A 14,773-nucleotide genomic window follows, 5' to 3' on the forward strand; every position below is an offset into this window, starting at 1 on the left:
CTTTTTTTTTTTTTTTGCTTGACGTACAAGGCGGCAGAGAAGAGGCGGGCCTTAATTTGATAGACAGACAGTCAGAAAAGGGGGCGGGGTTGAGGCTTGACCATGGGCTTGACTGACAGGCCGAGAGGGAAAAAATATTATTTTGAGAAAACTATAACGAGGAGCAAGACCTCAAGCAAAGTAAATAAACAGCATAATGCAAAACCTTCAGGATATTTTCTAGATTATAAAGGTTATTCAACAAGTATTTGTAACACGTAGCCTATTTGTTCTGGAGGGAGGAAACAGTTTTGTTTTGACATCAAAATCATTCAATAATCAAACCATTTACAGACTTTGCCTTTATAAGCACCGCGACTATAATATTGTCATTCATACATGTATTGATTAGTTTTTAAGATTTTTTTTCTTTTCAGAAAATGGTGAAAAACAGTCAAAAACCCAAAGCAATGACATGTCTAACAAGACAAGATGTTTGTAGACATCCATCCCCTCGGCCTTAATAAATTGTTTCACTGTTTTAATAAGAATAAAATATTCTACAGATTGAATGATCAAAACCAATAGTTTCAGCTATAGTTTATTTCAATCCCATTACAAAATAGTTGACTGAAAAGTTTTAAACATTTGGTTTTATTTCAGTTTTACAAACTTGAGTTTTACATTCACTTCACAAAACAGCACACTGCCCGCAACTGATCAGAACACAGAGAAGTGTGGTGGGTTTACTGAACTATTCCCAACAAAAGGGATGAATTTAGCTTTCATCTGGTCTTTGTAACTGTGGGAGATTATCACTCTCACACATAAGAACATATCATCATACGTCACTGTGGCTCCTCCGGAGCTGTAAACACTTTGATTTATTGACATGAAAACATTTTCTTCACTCTTACTGATTGGCCGAGCTGTCAGCACAAGCAAGGCCTGCCAGTGACCGACAGCCAATATCATTAACACTAAACATGATGAGTGACCGCACGCAGTTGGTTGCAAAGTTACAGCGGGTCCTTAACATTGTGACACCGTTATTCTATGACGCTATAATATGGCCTGTGTGAATAGTAACCATCCAGAAGAACAGCGAAGTTGGTGTGTGCATCGGATTCCTTCAGCATTCATGACTCATACACCTAAAAATAATCAGGTGAAACACTTCTTACTGTATATTTTAGGCTTTTTAAGCTGACACAGTTTTCAGTTCCTTCAGATGGCAGTGCAGTCTACTGCTCACACTGATTGGCTATATTTATAAGTCATTACATAACATCTTAAACTGCTCCATGGGAACACTGAGGTGACCCAGTTAAAAGCGCAACCTGGCTTAATTCATACAACACAGGCACATAGACAGAGAGAGAGAGAGCCTGTGTATTCAACACATTGATTATATCGGAATAAGCAAGTAAAATAAGGGGGGTGGAGTTATAAAACTGCAGGTGAGAGGCCTGTGGAATAAAAGTACTAGATCCACCCTTATGTTATTTTATTGACTACAATGGGTGTGAGTTTTATTTTTAATCATGCATTCATTATATGCATGTTATAAAGTCATCGTTATCTGATGGGAGTATGTCTTTTGTGTTTTTCTAGCTTGAGAACCTGTCGGTGGCCTTCATCTCGGATTCAAGTGATGTCTCTCCACTAAAGCAAACTGAAAATCCATCAATGACTGATTTGCTCGTACCGATACATGCATTGTGCAACTGATAATACAGTTAATCAAGATTATTCCAAACATCACTGTCGAAAAAGTTTGTGGATCTGCAACAGGTGGTTTTCATTAATTAATAAAGAGGACCGACACAAAGCGGTCTAAACCACCTCTGCTGCACCATTACACATTCAATATTGTATTGTAATAAGCTGTATAATTGATCTGAAATAAGCATTGGCTATGTGTCAGGAGAAGCAAATAATCACATTATGTCTCCCCACCTGCTGGGCCTCTGTGTGTAAAGTGAATGCAAATGTGAAACCTTCAAGGTCTCTTTGTAAAGCGACTGTTTATACCACCTGCAGTGATTAATTAATCGGCATATTAGTGTGTGTGTGTGTGTGTGTGTGTGTGTGTGTGTGTGTGTGTGTGTGTCTCTGAAGATCTCCTGCTGTGACCCCCCAACCCCCTCCCACACACACACTATTGACATTATCAGATTATACGTGCAGCGCTATCAGCAAGTAGACAGAATAAAGTTGCTTCATTCCTTGAGGCTTCAGAGACAAGTCAAAGTGATTTATTGCCCAATTATTAACGAATCTATATTATAAATAAAAACTGTACTGTATGTACAAACAAACACACAGTAAAAAACAACCTGCACACATACTTATTTCTCAAAATAAAAACAGAGGCGTGGCTTTACTTAATGTTCATTTTACTGATTGATTTCTGCAACATACAAACATTTTTGTGTGTGTGTGTGTTTATGTTTGTGTGTGTAAAGAGGGGCGCAAAGTGTGTGTGTTGGGGGGAAAGGAAGAGGGCTGAACGAGAGTCCCACAGTAGGCGTTGAGCAAGCAGCAGCGAATCACATATCGTTCACGCTCACGCCGCTGATGATGATTGGAGAGAGGAGAAGAGGAGGGCGGGCTCTCACTTAAAGGCACAGGTGGGCTCTTTTCTGAGATCGAGGCGAGTGTGCGTGTGAAGGGGTCAGGTAAGTAGTAGAATGGGAAGTAAACAGAAAGAAATGAAGATTTGGGAAAATCGTTTCTATTTGTCAGTTTCATTATTTTGTTAAATTTGACAAATTGACTAGTTAGAGAGGCAAAAGTCAAGTAAATTGATCTGTTGGCACAGAGATAGGCATGTTGAAAATGACAGACTTTTAAAACTAAAAAAGCAGAGAGGAGGAGGAGGATGAAAGAGAAAACCACTATGGAGGAAGCAGAAAAGAATTGAGATGCTCCTTGTCCATCTCTGTTGCATGTTCTACATGAAAGAGCCGAGAGACAGAAGGAAAATAAATCAAAAGAAAATGACGAGGAGGTGGAGAAAGTATGTGAGAAGAGAAAAGAGGAGTGAGGGTAACGGGGGGCAGTGGACTTGTGATGCAACAAACAACCGTGTATACAAAAATAACTTTTAAAATACCATTTACAAAAAAACAACCATTATTATTATCATCATCATCATCATTAATATTATTATTACAATCTTATTCGAAGCCCGGTGTCGCTATCGTAAAGGGGGCTGGATGGCAGTAAATGCTTTCCTTCTGCCAACCAATTAAAACTAAATTTTTAATCTTTTTACGCATTGAACTCCAACATAAGAAATAAAAAACAACCCTGAAATATTTGCCAGAAGCAAAAACAAAACAGGCAGCGGAATAATTTACAGTTTGAATTGAAACACTGCGTAGGGGAGGAATCATCATCATCATCATCATGCACTGACTTTCTTACATCTTCTGTTAATAAGAATATTTAAAGAGATAACAAAAAATCTGAAATATTATATACCGAAACTGCCCTGTACAGTTTTTTTAATCTTTATAAAACAATGCATATACTGTATAGTTATGGTAGCGAATGCAGTTAGCAGAGGAAAACAAGAAGAAAACAGTAGTCCTGGGTCCCTATCATCATCGTCGTCGTCTCACACATACAGAAGCAGATACAGTAGGACTTTTAAATTTGGCCTTCAGATGAAAAACCATACAAGTCTGATTTGAAGAGAATTGGTTGTTATGGGAAACCAGACTTTATATTAATCTGTCGAGTCCCATAAGAGTTTCAGGTGATGTGTAACATTCCTACTCCGAAACACTGGAGGTTTACTGCGAGTAAACCGGCTGCTAAAATAAACAAAATAATTGACTTGCATGGTCGATCCTCCAACAGGAGAAGGAGAACAGAAAAGCAAAAAGGTACAACAGGAAGAAATAAACTACGAGTCCCATGTAGCAACCGAGAGATGCTAAAATGAACTGATGAGAAGCCAAATCACGGAGAACTGTTATTGGCCGTCTCCTCTGAGAGGCCGCCGAAGAGTTCCCAGCAGCGAGAGCCAGAGTCACCGGATGAGTTTGGCCATTATTACTGATTTGTGTTTTGAGCTCATTTTAACCTCGTCTGGCTGGACAACGCAGATTTATTGGGACGCGCAGTTGCACATTTTGACTTCAAATCTTTGAGGATACATGTGTGACATGCTTCTGCTGTTATTTCTAACTAATCTTTGCTTGGTATTATGATAATTAGAGAAGGGAACACTCTTTGGTTTAACTTTTTGCAAATCATAGTGAAGCATCACCTGTCACAGAACTCCTAGGTTTCAATCTGCAGCGTCTCTCTGCATTCAGCTTTCTTCCGCTACATGGAGATGTCAACATGATTTCAGAATTAGCAGATATTTAAACTAACAGTTAGAAATTTTGAGAAATACGTTTCTTTCCCACCGAGAGTTCGCTGACAAGATACCACTTTCATGTCTGTACGATAAATATGAAGCCACAGCCAGCAGCCGGTTAGCTTAGCATAAACACTAAAAACGGAGGGGGGAAAGCTAGCCCGGGTCTGATCAGAGTTCCTCAAGTCCGCCGAGCCACACTTCCACACGCCCTACTTAATGCTTCACATGTTATATATTTTATAAGTGCAAAAACTGAAGAGTGAAAACAAAAAATGTTAGTCTAAATGCTAAGCTAAGCAGCTTCTGGCTCCAGCTCCACATACAGACTCGAGAGTGGGATAAAACTCAACCAACACAAGGAAAGCGTTTATTTCCCATATATATGGAACAATTCCATTAAAAAGAAGCCAGCTGGCTACTGCAATGACCAAACTATGTCAATCTAGGACTCTGGTAAACAGTGAGGTCAGCATAGAAATATAAAGTACTAGAGCTGAAGGTACTGCAGCTAATACAGGAATACATCCCGCAGGAAACCACAACGGAGGTGAGAAACAGGTAACAGGTTGTTAACATTCAGCTGTAGGGCTTCTGTTTCTACGCTGATCCTTTATAATGTAGCACCAGCACACTGGAAGAGAGAGGGGGGAGACAGAGGGAGCACCCTGGCAACCTGTACATACTGAACAGAAAATGTTGCATCATGGGTAGTAGATTATCTAGGCTTGCTTTGAAGATTGTTGTTCATTCAGAAGAAGGAAGCAGATGCCTTACGGGAGTTCACTTAAACCCCAGGAATCTGCTTCCCCCAGTAGCTTTTTCCGGATTAAAGATAATTCCTGATTTATGATGAAAAAAATGTTTTCCCTCATTTGGCATGAAGTACATTTTTGATTGAACATGTAACGGTCACACCTGCATTTCATCATCATCATCATGATGATGCAACTGAAGCGATAGAGCAAAAACAACAACGTGTCTTTCACTGAAATCACTAAAACAGGAATTCTTCTTGAACCATTAACAGGAAAAACAGCATCGAGAGAAGTGAATACCGAAAACATCCGCGAGCTGAGCAGGAAAATGTGGACAAGTCACTTGACCGGTAAGTGTTCATCTGCTTTGCACAATGTCAAGGAAAAGGAAGGACTGAGCAGGAGGAGGTGTCGCACAGAAGGAGTTTCTGTGTAAAAAGTGTGTCGTCTGTCTGTGGAGCATCTATCAATAGGTTTTTGGACCAGCCAGGTGAGATCGGTAGCGACCATCTCTTGACAGGGGAGGGCGCTGTTGGCGGACGGGCAGACGGATCGTCCCATCATGTCCACTCCAGAGGGGGTTCCCGGGGGCCTTTGGGCTGAATGCAGCGGTTACCGAACCCTGACAGGAGACGGAGAAGAATTGCTTAGCTGGGTTTGTTTTGCTCTAAACTGAATAAAAGACATCTCCTCCCTCCCAGGAGGACAACGTATGGTCAATTGTTGCCGGCTCTCAAAACCGTCAAACATTTTTTTGCACATGAAGCCTAAAGCGAATGCAAAAAGCAATGCCACGCGTCACACAAAAAAACATGACATTAATATAAATCATGTTTGTCAGCAAAGGTTTCCTGACAAACAGTCACAGAGGGAATTTTTTTTATAAGAAATTCACTGACAAAACATAAACGAGGTAAGACAGCAGACTTACCCACCCAGGTCGGCCTTGCTGTCTGTCGCTGTGGAGCCAGCAGATGCAGGATCAGCTGGAGATGTCTTCTTAACACACTCTGACGCGTCTACACACACACACAAACACACACAGATGAACGCCGTGGAAGCTTTGTGTGAATACCAGGAGGTGCTGTATAATAGTCCTTTCTTTATTTTAAGATTAATCTAGTTCGTACTGGAACTACTCCACGCCGGATCAATCAACTGTTCTACTCATAGTTTGAATTCATGCCTATTTATGCATTAGCACGATTTCTTGCACCACACGTTTAACCTCCAATGCAAGAAAAAAAAACACATTACTATGTGGAGTCTTGACAAAGCGTTTGTTTTTCCAACAAACTTAGTTCATGACGATTAAAGGCCGTGGCTCAACAGCTTACATTCACATAGAGAGTAAAAACTAAATCATTACACAATTCAAGTCCGACGGTTTCTTTCGATTATTCTCTCGCCGTCACTGAAACTACTGAAGCACTAAATTGGCAGTTACCGTCATCGCACAATCGTCATTGCGTGACTCGGCACACACACACACACACACACACACACACACACACACACCCTTTTGCCTCTCGACGGACAATGTTTGATCTTTTCCCTTCCTTGTTATTACTCACTCCCTCGCTTCCAGCTGCCCTTTTGACAAACGCCGTCTTATCAGTGACAGGCTCATTTGTAAAACAAGGTCTGTCTCCTGCTCCGCTCTGCCGACTAACTACTGTGAACGAGCATAAACACAAGGGCAAACACACTCCTGTGCAGAGAGCAGCACACAGACAGACATGTCCATACCTTTATTTGAGTTGCTCCATTCTGCCGAGGCCGACGTTTTGACTTCCACGGGGTCTGACGGAGAGAGCGACACGAAGAGCCGGTTAAAGAAAGAGCAGACGTCAAATGAACAATACAATGTGACCTCGACGCACATTCCCACACACTCACTCCTCTCAAACACTCCGCTCCATCGAGCCACCCTTTTCTCAATGCAATCTGTAACTACGGCTTAATACTCATCGGTGGAGCTCGTGTCAGTGCACACGAGTCACAGCTCCTGGTCGTGAACAGCAGAGGATGACAATGACGAGACAGAGTATGAAAATACACTAAATCTCCAGACATCCACTTCTAAGTCACGACAAAAGCAAAGAACTGTTGCCGTGTCCAGACTCCATCCTCCACGCTGACTGTATTCAGGGCGTACAAGACATCGACACTGTTTTATACCAATAGGAAAAGAAAACACATGCAATATTGGATGGCACTGGCAATATGATGATAAAATATTGTCAATATTATTACCAATATTTCTGCCAGTGTTTCTAGAGATTTTATAGAATTGTAGGAGAATAGTGTCGACCAGGACAGTCTAAAATCAAGGTTGTTTTTTTTTATATTAATTTGCATTTAATTGTATAATATATATATATATATATATATAGCACACTGATGTTTTTGACTATACTTTCTTTAGTCATTTTCTGTATCTCGTCTGGTTTGGGAAACAGCTTGCCACTAATAGTCTTTGAAAGATGTTCTTCACAGGAACCCTGCAGGTCTGAAATACTGTCTGCGGCGCCCCCTGGTGTTGTAATGCTGGTAAAGCCTCTGTGACGGTTTTTTAACTCCTTTTCATCACATGTGCTCTCGTCATGTACTCAAAGCACCGTCATGATGTAAAAAAAAAAAAAAAGACAACGAGGAGGCCAAGTTACTTCAGAGACTAAGCTTAAAGAGAGGACACCTGCAACATGTGTCCCTCTGACTGGAAAGCGAGCACGAGGCCCTACCTGTTCAAACCATGTGAGTTACCAGGTAGGAGGAGCTGATACACTGGGAAGAGGAAATCATAGACCGCCAGGCTACCGACTGCATCAAACAACCACTGCTGGTGGTTTCACTGCAAACCGCTGGTTTCTAAGTGCATCTTCTATTCATCGATCCGTCCGTCGTCTTTGAGCTGCCGTAAAACCAGCGACCCGGTAAATCCACTGCACTGGAAACACACCTGTGAATCTCGACCAATGCAAACGCACCTGTGGCCAGTAGGAAGGACTCGGGTGTTCTCGCGGGGAGAGGGGGAGGGGAGTCATCGATGTCCCAGCAGTCTGGGTTAAAAAAGGTCAGAGGTCAAATGAGAAGCAACGTTAATAACTGGCCCGAAAAATGTTTAATAAAAATAGATCGGCAGTCAAATGTAAACGATGCAAAGAAAAGCTCAAGTGCTGAAACTCATTACGGTTGTTTCCTTGATTCATCATCGAATGAGAAGATAATTAGACACAAATTGATGCAAAAATCGGTTTAGTCTTCTTGCAATTTTTAAACAAAATAGATGGCGTTAGGGACACATAGCTGTATTTAGGCATATTAGTTTATTTCTTTCTGTTTTCAACGACATAAAAAGTAATATTAGTTGAAAAGCACTTAAATTACATTTAATCAATTGTAAAATAAAAATGTACTGTTGTTTTTCTATTTTATCCATCAACAATGATTTTCTATTGAAATATGTTTATGCCAATAAAGCCATTTTAATTTCAAAAGCCTTGAAATGCAATTATTCTGCATTGTTCTTATGCTTTTTCATTAATTATGAGGGGATCACGTGTAACTTATCAGTAATTGTATCTGGATTTGCAATGCCAAATACTGAGAAGTGTATAAATGCTGATATTGATGCTCCTCTTTGTAGCGGCTACCCTCACTTAGAGTCATAAGTTTGTTTGACGCGGCGCCAAAGGAGATCTGTAACAAAAGTAATAATTCACATTTCATTCCTGGTACTTTAACTGGTTTAATAAATGAACAGTGTGGTTAAGGTTAGCGGATTGACTTGCCACTAAAATCCTTGACATGCTCCAGACAGTCATGACTATATTTCCTTATATTCTCCTGATTTTATCCTTTTTAAAATTGAGCATTTGACAATATCTATTGCAGGGGAAATTATTGTATTTCTACTTGGTCTTTCGAAACGATTAGTTCCTGCTGCAGCATCTTACGAGAAGGAAGTGATGCAAAGAGACGCGTGATAAGGAAAATCTGAGCAGCATATCCGCGACTGATCTGTTTCCTGTTTGGTGTGCACCGTAAGAACTTAATTATCTCTTTCCAAGACAACACGATACCAGGATCTTTACGAGGTCTGACAATAACCGGCAGGTGATTGTCCTCTATTTCACTGCAGCTAAAAAAAAATAAAAAATACATTTGAATTCAGGCACAATAGCCAAGGAATAATTTTGTATTAATGGCCTTATTATCGACCATGAGCGTGTCTGGTCGGTCTCCAGGAAGCCCGACCCCTTCATTATAGTTGCTCTGGTTCCCCCCGAGGGGAAAGGCAGCAGGAAAACACAAATTGACTCCGAGGCTCTGAAGGGTGGAGGTGTTGCCTTTGAGTTTAAAGTCAACAATACATGTTCTTTACCCTCATTTATGGCACAATCTATTGACTAGAAAATAATGGCTCTTTTACGGCTAATCGGCTGACCTACAGTCCGTCGTTCACGGGACGATGGTCACATCTTGCTCGGTGATTTAAGTAAACAGGAAGTACACAAAGCCGCCAATTCATTCGGTCCAAATAGCTAAAGTTAATGTGGAGAGATGCTTGTTAATCCGGCTTTGAGACATCTACAGGAAAACAAACATTTGGTGTCACAAAACGTGACGCTGTTCCTGATTTTATTAAATGCTGTTAACAATGTAAATACAAACTTATTTTAGTAGGATGTTCATCCCTCATTGTCAATGCTGCCAACAACAAAGAAATGGATTTAGTCGAGCCAACAGTGGAATCACGAGCAAGTTAATGCCTTAAGCTACTCCTGATAATTGAATACTGGTTATTAAAACATATATTACTGAAAGCAACACCTTTCGACGGGCATGTTTCAGAACATTTTTATTCATTGTTTAACTTTTTTTGCAATCTTATAATATTTTAATTACATTTTCAGACAGGAGAGGTGGAACTTCAGTCATCCCAAAATTGGAATCTCGTAGCTTGGCTTATTTGTAATACCAACATTGCATGCATTGGTTTCCCACTTTTCAAATGTTTATATTTATTATAGTTGGTTTGCCTTTTGAACTGCACTCCCCGATATGAATACAATTTGAGGGATTCATTGATAAATCAACCAACAGAACAACAGAACAAGCAGCCACCAGCGTCCGCTTGACACCAAGCCGTCGTTAGATTCTTGCAACCAAACAAACAAACAGCAGCAGCAGCCATCAGCGGTTCATAACCAACTCCAAAGCGCTACCGCAGCCCCAGTAGAGGAAGTGCCAGAAAGCCAAGCAGACCAAACGCAAACCAGCCCACGCCATGACTGCGGGGCCAACATGTTCATTTTGAATATTGGAAACAACTCAGGAGTGCATGATTTAAATAGATAATCAAATTTTAATTCTGGCGAGCAGACACGTTTTATTTCCTAAAACAACAGAAAAAGGTTGGCGTGAAAGGCCGTGTGTGTTCCTCGGTATGAACGAGGAACAATAACAAACTTCAAAACAGCTCTTTCTCTTTAGTGTCTGGAGCAAGATGGACAAAATAAAAGTACTAGTTTTGATTTGAAGCAATGTCACAGGAGGCAAATCGGTTCAAATCATGCACCCAAAGTGAAATCCAAATATTGAAAAAATGCAGTTAGGTCTCGTTTCATCAAGCTTTGAACCCATTCAAGATCAAAACTGTTCCAAGCCAAAGTCCACGTCAATCACAGCAAGATTTCAAAATCCCAAGATTTTGAAATCGACGAAGAAAGAGGAGGAGGATGAGCTCCCTCGATCTTCACACACCGGAGGATTAAACCGACGTCTCGGGGACGCGACCGTGGCGGTGAGGGCAGACTGGCGCACAAACAGCGTGACGCGGCGCTGTGCAACCCAACGTGCGCAGAGTTGGCCAATGTGTGTTTATCAGTCTCATGCAGTGTTGATCCTTCACCATCCAACATGCACACACACACACACACACACACACACACACACACACACACACACACAACTGCACTGTGACAAAAACACACAGAAAACAGGATTCATTTCGTTCTCTCCCCCGTTCAAAAATCCGCTCAGTTTGACAAACACACACAAGCTGAAAGAGAAACAGAAGAGACGTTTTGACAGATGTTTGCCCGTTAACGTTTGCAGCGTTCCTCGCAAACCGACCAATTAGTCACACAGCCATGCTTGAAATGAGATGATCTCACTCTTTTCTTGTTATTGCTTTCTTCCTGGTCTCCCTGCCCATCTAAGACGAGCATTATAACACTGTGTGTGTGTGTGTGTGTGTGTGTGTGTGTTCACAGACATAACTTAACATTAGCATGTGGTCTGTCTGAGACCTCCTGTCTCCTTACTGACCCAGATAATGACGCTACTGTGTGGTTTTTTATGTGTGTGTGTGTGTGTGTGTGTGTGTGTGTGTGTGTGTGTGTGTGTGTGTGTGTGTAATAAAGACTTGTTCTCTCTTTACCAGTGTTAGTGAACTGAACTTGAGCCTGAATTAAAGTTGTTATAGATCTGGTCAAGAAAGCAGCCTGTTAGTTAAAGGAACCTGGGGGACACATTCAATGAAAGCGGCCGGTTGACATACTTGCAGAGCTCTGACCTGCGATGGACATGGGCAACACCTTCCGGACCGGCTGCTGGTCCCCGTGGTGAGAAGATGTGGTGACCACAGCCGTTGCCGTGGATACATTAGTACGACAACCCTCCTTTCCTCCGGACATCTCTCGATCCCCCTCCTCGTCCGAATTATCGGAGTGCAGGGGGTTGGTGAAACTCAGGGCAGTCCTAACAGGTGTTGACGAGGAGGAAGAGGAGGAGGAGGAGGAGGTGAGGTGGGAGGAGGACGACGAGGATGGAGCGACGTGGTCCGAGGAGGACGACGAGGACAAGGTTTTGGGGAAATGTTTCTCCGGGCTGCTGCAGGCCTGAGCCCACGCCGCGTGGCCGGGCTTCACCTCCATTCTCTCCCCGCCGTGAGTCTCCTCCCCCTTCTCGCTCTTCACGGGGAGGTGGTTCGGCCGGACGAGGACGCCGACGTCGGCGTGACCCTCCCCGCAGCCTCCCGCTCCTCCCTCCGTGCCCGAGTCCTCCGACAGCGAGGAGCTTGACGTCAGCAGGGACGAGCCGGAGCGGGCTTTGAAGGCGTGGGTTCTTTGCAGCGCCGCCGCGCTGTTGGTGGAACCGCTGCCTGTTCCGCCCGCGACGGCAACGGAGGAGGAAGTGTCAAAACTACGAGGTCCTTCCTGTAACGGCACCTTTTTGATCTCGATGCTCAGCTTCCTCTCGATACGAGGTGCACCAGAACATTCAACGGCTGGAGAGAGCGGCGAGGAGGGAATCTGCGTCTGGCTTTGGCCCGATTCGGATTTCGTCGATGTGGATTTGTTGTTATAGTTCTCGTTGAGATCTCGATTTGAGACCTGAGTCTGCCGTTTTTGAAGATCTTGGTCTTTCTGGTCTGCGGGACTTGGCTGCTTGTTCTGAGTGGGATCGGACTGGTTCTGCTGCTGGTCCGCATCTTTATTCTGAAAAGAAAAGGAAATAAAAAATGTAGGCACCTTTTACAAAAGGGAGCATCATCTAGAAAACATCCTAAGTCTTCCATGTATTTACGGCATGTCTGAAAAGTTGATCCAGAAATTTCTCTGCCCTAAAAAGTGTCAAACTTGCAGAATATTGAACTGCAGGATTCCCAGGGTGAGCTTGTCAAAGGGCATTTTACTTCACCTATTTCCTGTATTTCTGTAATCGCTAACCAAAGAATAAAAACTATGCAATACCTCAGGATTATCATAAGCAAAAGTTGCTTGAAAATGCTAGTTTAATAAATTTAGAGCTGGAACCAATACTAACTCATCGACTGAAAAAGGACAACATCTCAAGCAGAAATGCCTCTGCAGAGCTTTACGTCCCCGTTTCAGTGACTCACCTGAGTGGTCGCCAGGACGTGGATGACAGGTTTGGGGTGGTAGCGGTCGTTGTCCTGCCGCACATTGGTGACGGTGGGGAAGGCTGAAGGGGGAGACGGGGTCAGAATGGGCGGTACGGGGTGAGGCTCCGGGGGCTGGAGGATCTCCTCCTTCACATCGCCTTCTGCCTGCGAACTAGACAGAGAGAGAGAGAGAGAGAGAGAGATCCTTCATTGGCATGCTATTTTGCTTCCACGCAAAACAAGCGGCTCGAATGTTAAAAGTACAAAACTATTGTATCTGCGTGAGAAAGAAAGACGAAGAAAGAAACGGGTACGAAGGCAATTAAGGAAATGAAAAAGGATGAAAGGGCCAGCATTACATCACACCAGTCTGACAACTTCCAGACATTTTTTTTCTCAGACAGTTTTAAATAATTCTCTGTCTAAAATGAACTGATGAAACTAGGATGATGAAATGCACTTATACTAATTATTTTACATACTCCAATGAAACTAAAAGATTTGTGAAGCTTCGTTTCCCACCACTAGGTGGCAGAATATAAAAGTACAGAAAAATAGCAACATGCTCACATCTGGGACGACCTGCATGTCCTCAGATGTTACTTTATGTTTCGCCCATATTGTGTTGACTCTGGGTTAAAATAATCCGATAAACTGACCAGACTAAGTCACAACTACAGAGTTTATCCCTCGGATGAATCAATGCTGTCAGACTAAAATTCTTCTGTTCTTTGTATGTCATGTTTCTAGAACTGCAGTGCTGCGTTGAGAAAACATTACTTAAGTGGATATTAAAGCACTGAATTCTGCTTTTACGAGCTTCCTGTGTCTGTGTTGGTCACGGGCGCAAAGGTGTCCAAGACGCCGTTTAACGGGTGCTTCAGTAAATGACTGTTAGTACAGTAAATAGTATCTGCAGTACTGCATTGAGATGTGAATTATATTGCACTCCATGTGCAACTAAAGTCTCCCACATGCACAGCGCTGTAATAAACTACTTATAAACACACCTATAGGTGAACCGCATAGGAGGTGTGTATCATACACAGGATACTGAGGTTTGTGACGCACAGCAATGGAAAGTTAAACATTAAGATAATGTTCCATTCCCCAGAAAATACATATACGTGCAAACATATATACACACACACACACACACACACACACACACACACACACACACACACACACAGAAGAAGAAAAAAAGTGAAAGGATGTGGTGTGCTAATTCAGGGGTGCTTGTCTTAAGCAAGAGCTAACGTAGGACTGCATGTGTGTGTGTGTGTGTGTGTAAAACATATAGGTAGAAAGTCAGACACAGAGATGTTGCAAACTAGAAGGATGGGGGACTTCCTTTTCTTGAGCAACAGTGGAGATTCAGTCACTTCCTGATGAAGCCACAGAGCAGCTGCCAGTGGCCGACACTCATCTGCCATGTGTATTTATGTTTATTAATGGAAAGCATGCAATAATTTACACTTTTGTTACAATCTCTGTGGGGAGGTCAGAGGTCATGATTGCTGGAGTCCCGGGGAGATTAAGCTCAACTTTTCTAATCTAAAATTGCATTCTACTGGCATTTTAATGGTAATTTCTGGCCTCCAGGTAAAAGGAGTTTTTATTAATGAAAACATAAATTACTCTCGAGAGTTTCTTCCTCTTTGCCCGAGCAAGCAAAATATTATTCACAATAGTGAACAATAACGCAGATGATTCCCACTGGTGGCGATTGTTTCCATGGGG

At 42.4% G+C, this 14,773-nt stretch overlaps 1 protein-coding gene across 3 annotated transcripts in view; it reads right to left on the reverse strand.

Annotated features, from left to right (window-relative positions):
- Positions 1–2,251: 2,251 nt before the first annotated feature.
- The window catches only part of ptpn12 (protein tyrosine phosphatase non-receptor type 12), a 40,473-nt gene continuing 27,951 nt past the window's right edge, over positions 2,252–14,773 (reverse strand). Inside the window, exons 13-17 of one of the 3 annotated variants that reach the window (XM_068586327.1) lie at positions 13,028–13,202; positions 11,699–12,623; positions 6,865–6,918; positions 6,051–6,134; positions 2,252–5,737 (exon numbers count right to left, since the gene is read on the reverse strand). In XM_068586327.1, coding sequence (XP_068442428.1) covers positions 5,676–5,737; positions 6,051–6,134; positions 6,865–6,918; positions 11,699–12,623; positions 13,028–13,202 — 1,300 coding nt within the window. In that variant the 3' untranslated portion in view covers positions 2,252–5,675. Of the gene's footprint in view, positions 5,738–6,046; positions 6,135–6,864; positions 6,919–11,683; positions 12,624–13,027; positions 13,203–14,773 lie in introns of all 3 variants that reach the window. The other 2 variants (XM_068586326.1, XM_068586328.1) reach the window with 2 other exon arrangements.

Source organism: Clinocottus analis, unplaced genomic scaffold (genome assembly GCF_023055335.1).
Source record: "Clinocottus analis isolate CAN_PGR_092001 unplaced genomic scaffold, fCliAna1.0.p SCAF_20, whole genome shotgun sequence".
Lineage (NCBI taxonomy): Eukaryota > Metazoa > Chordata > Actinopteri > Perciformes > Cottidae > Clinocottus > Clinocottus analis.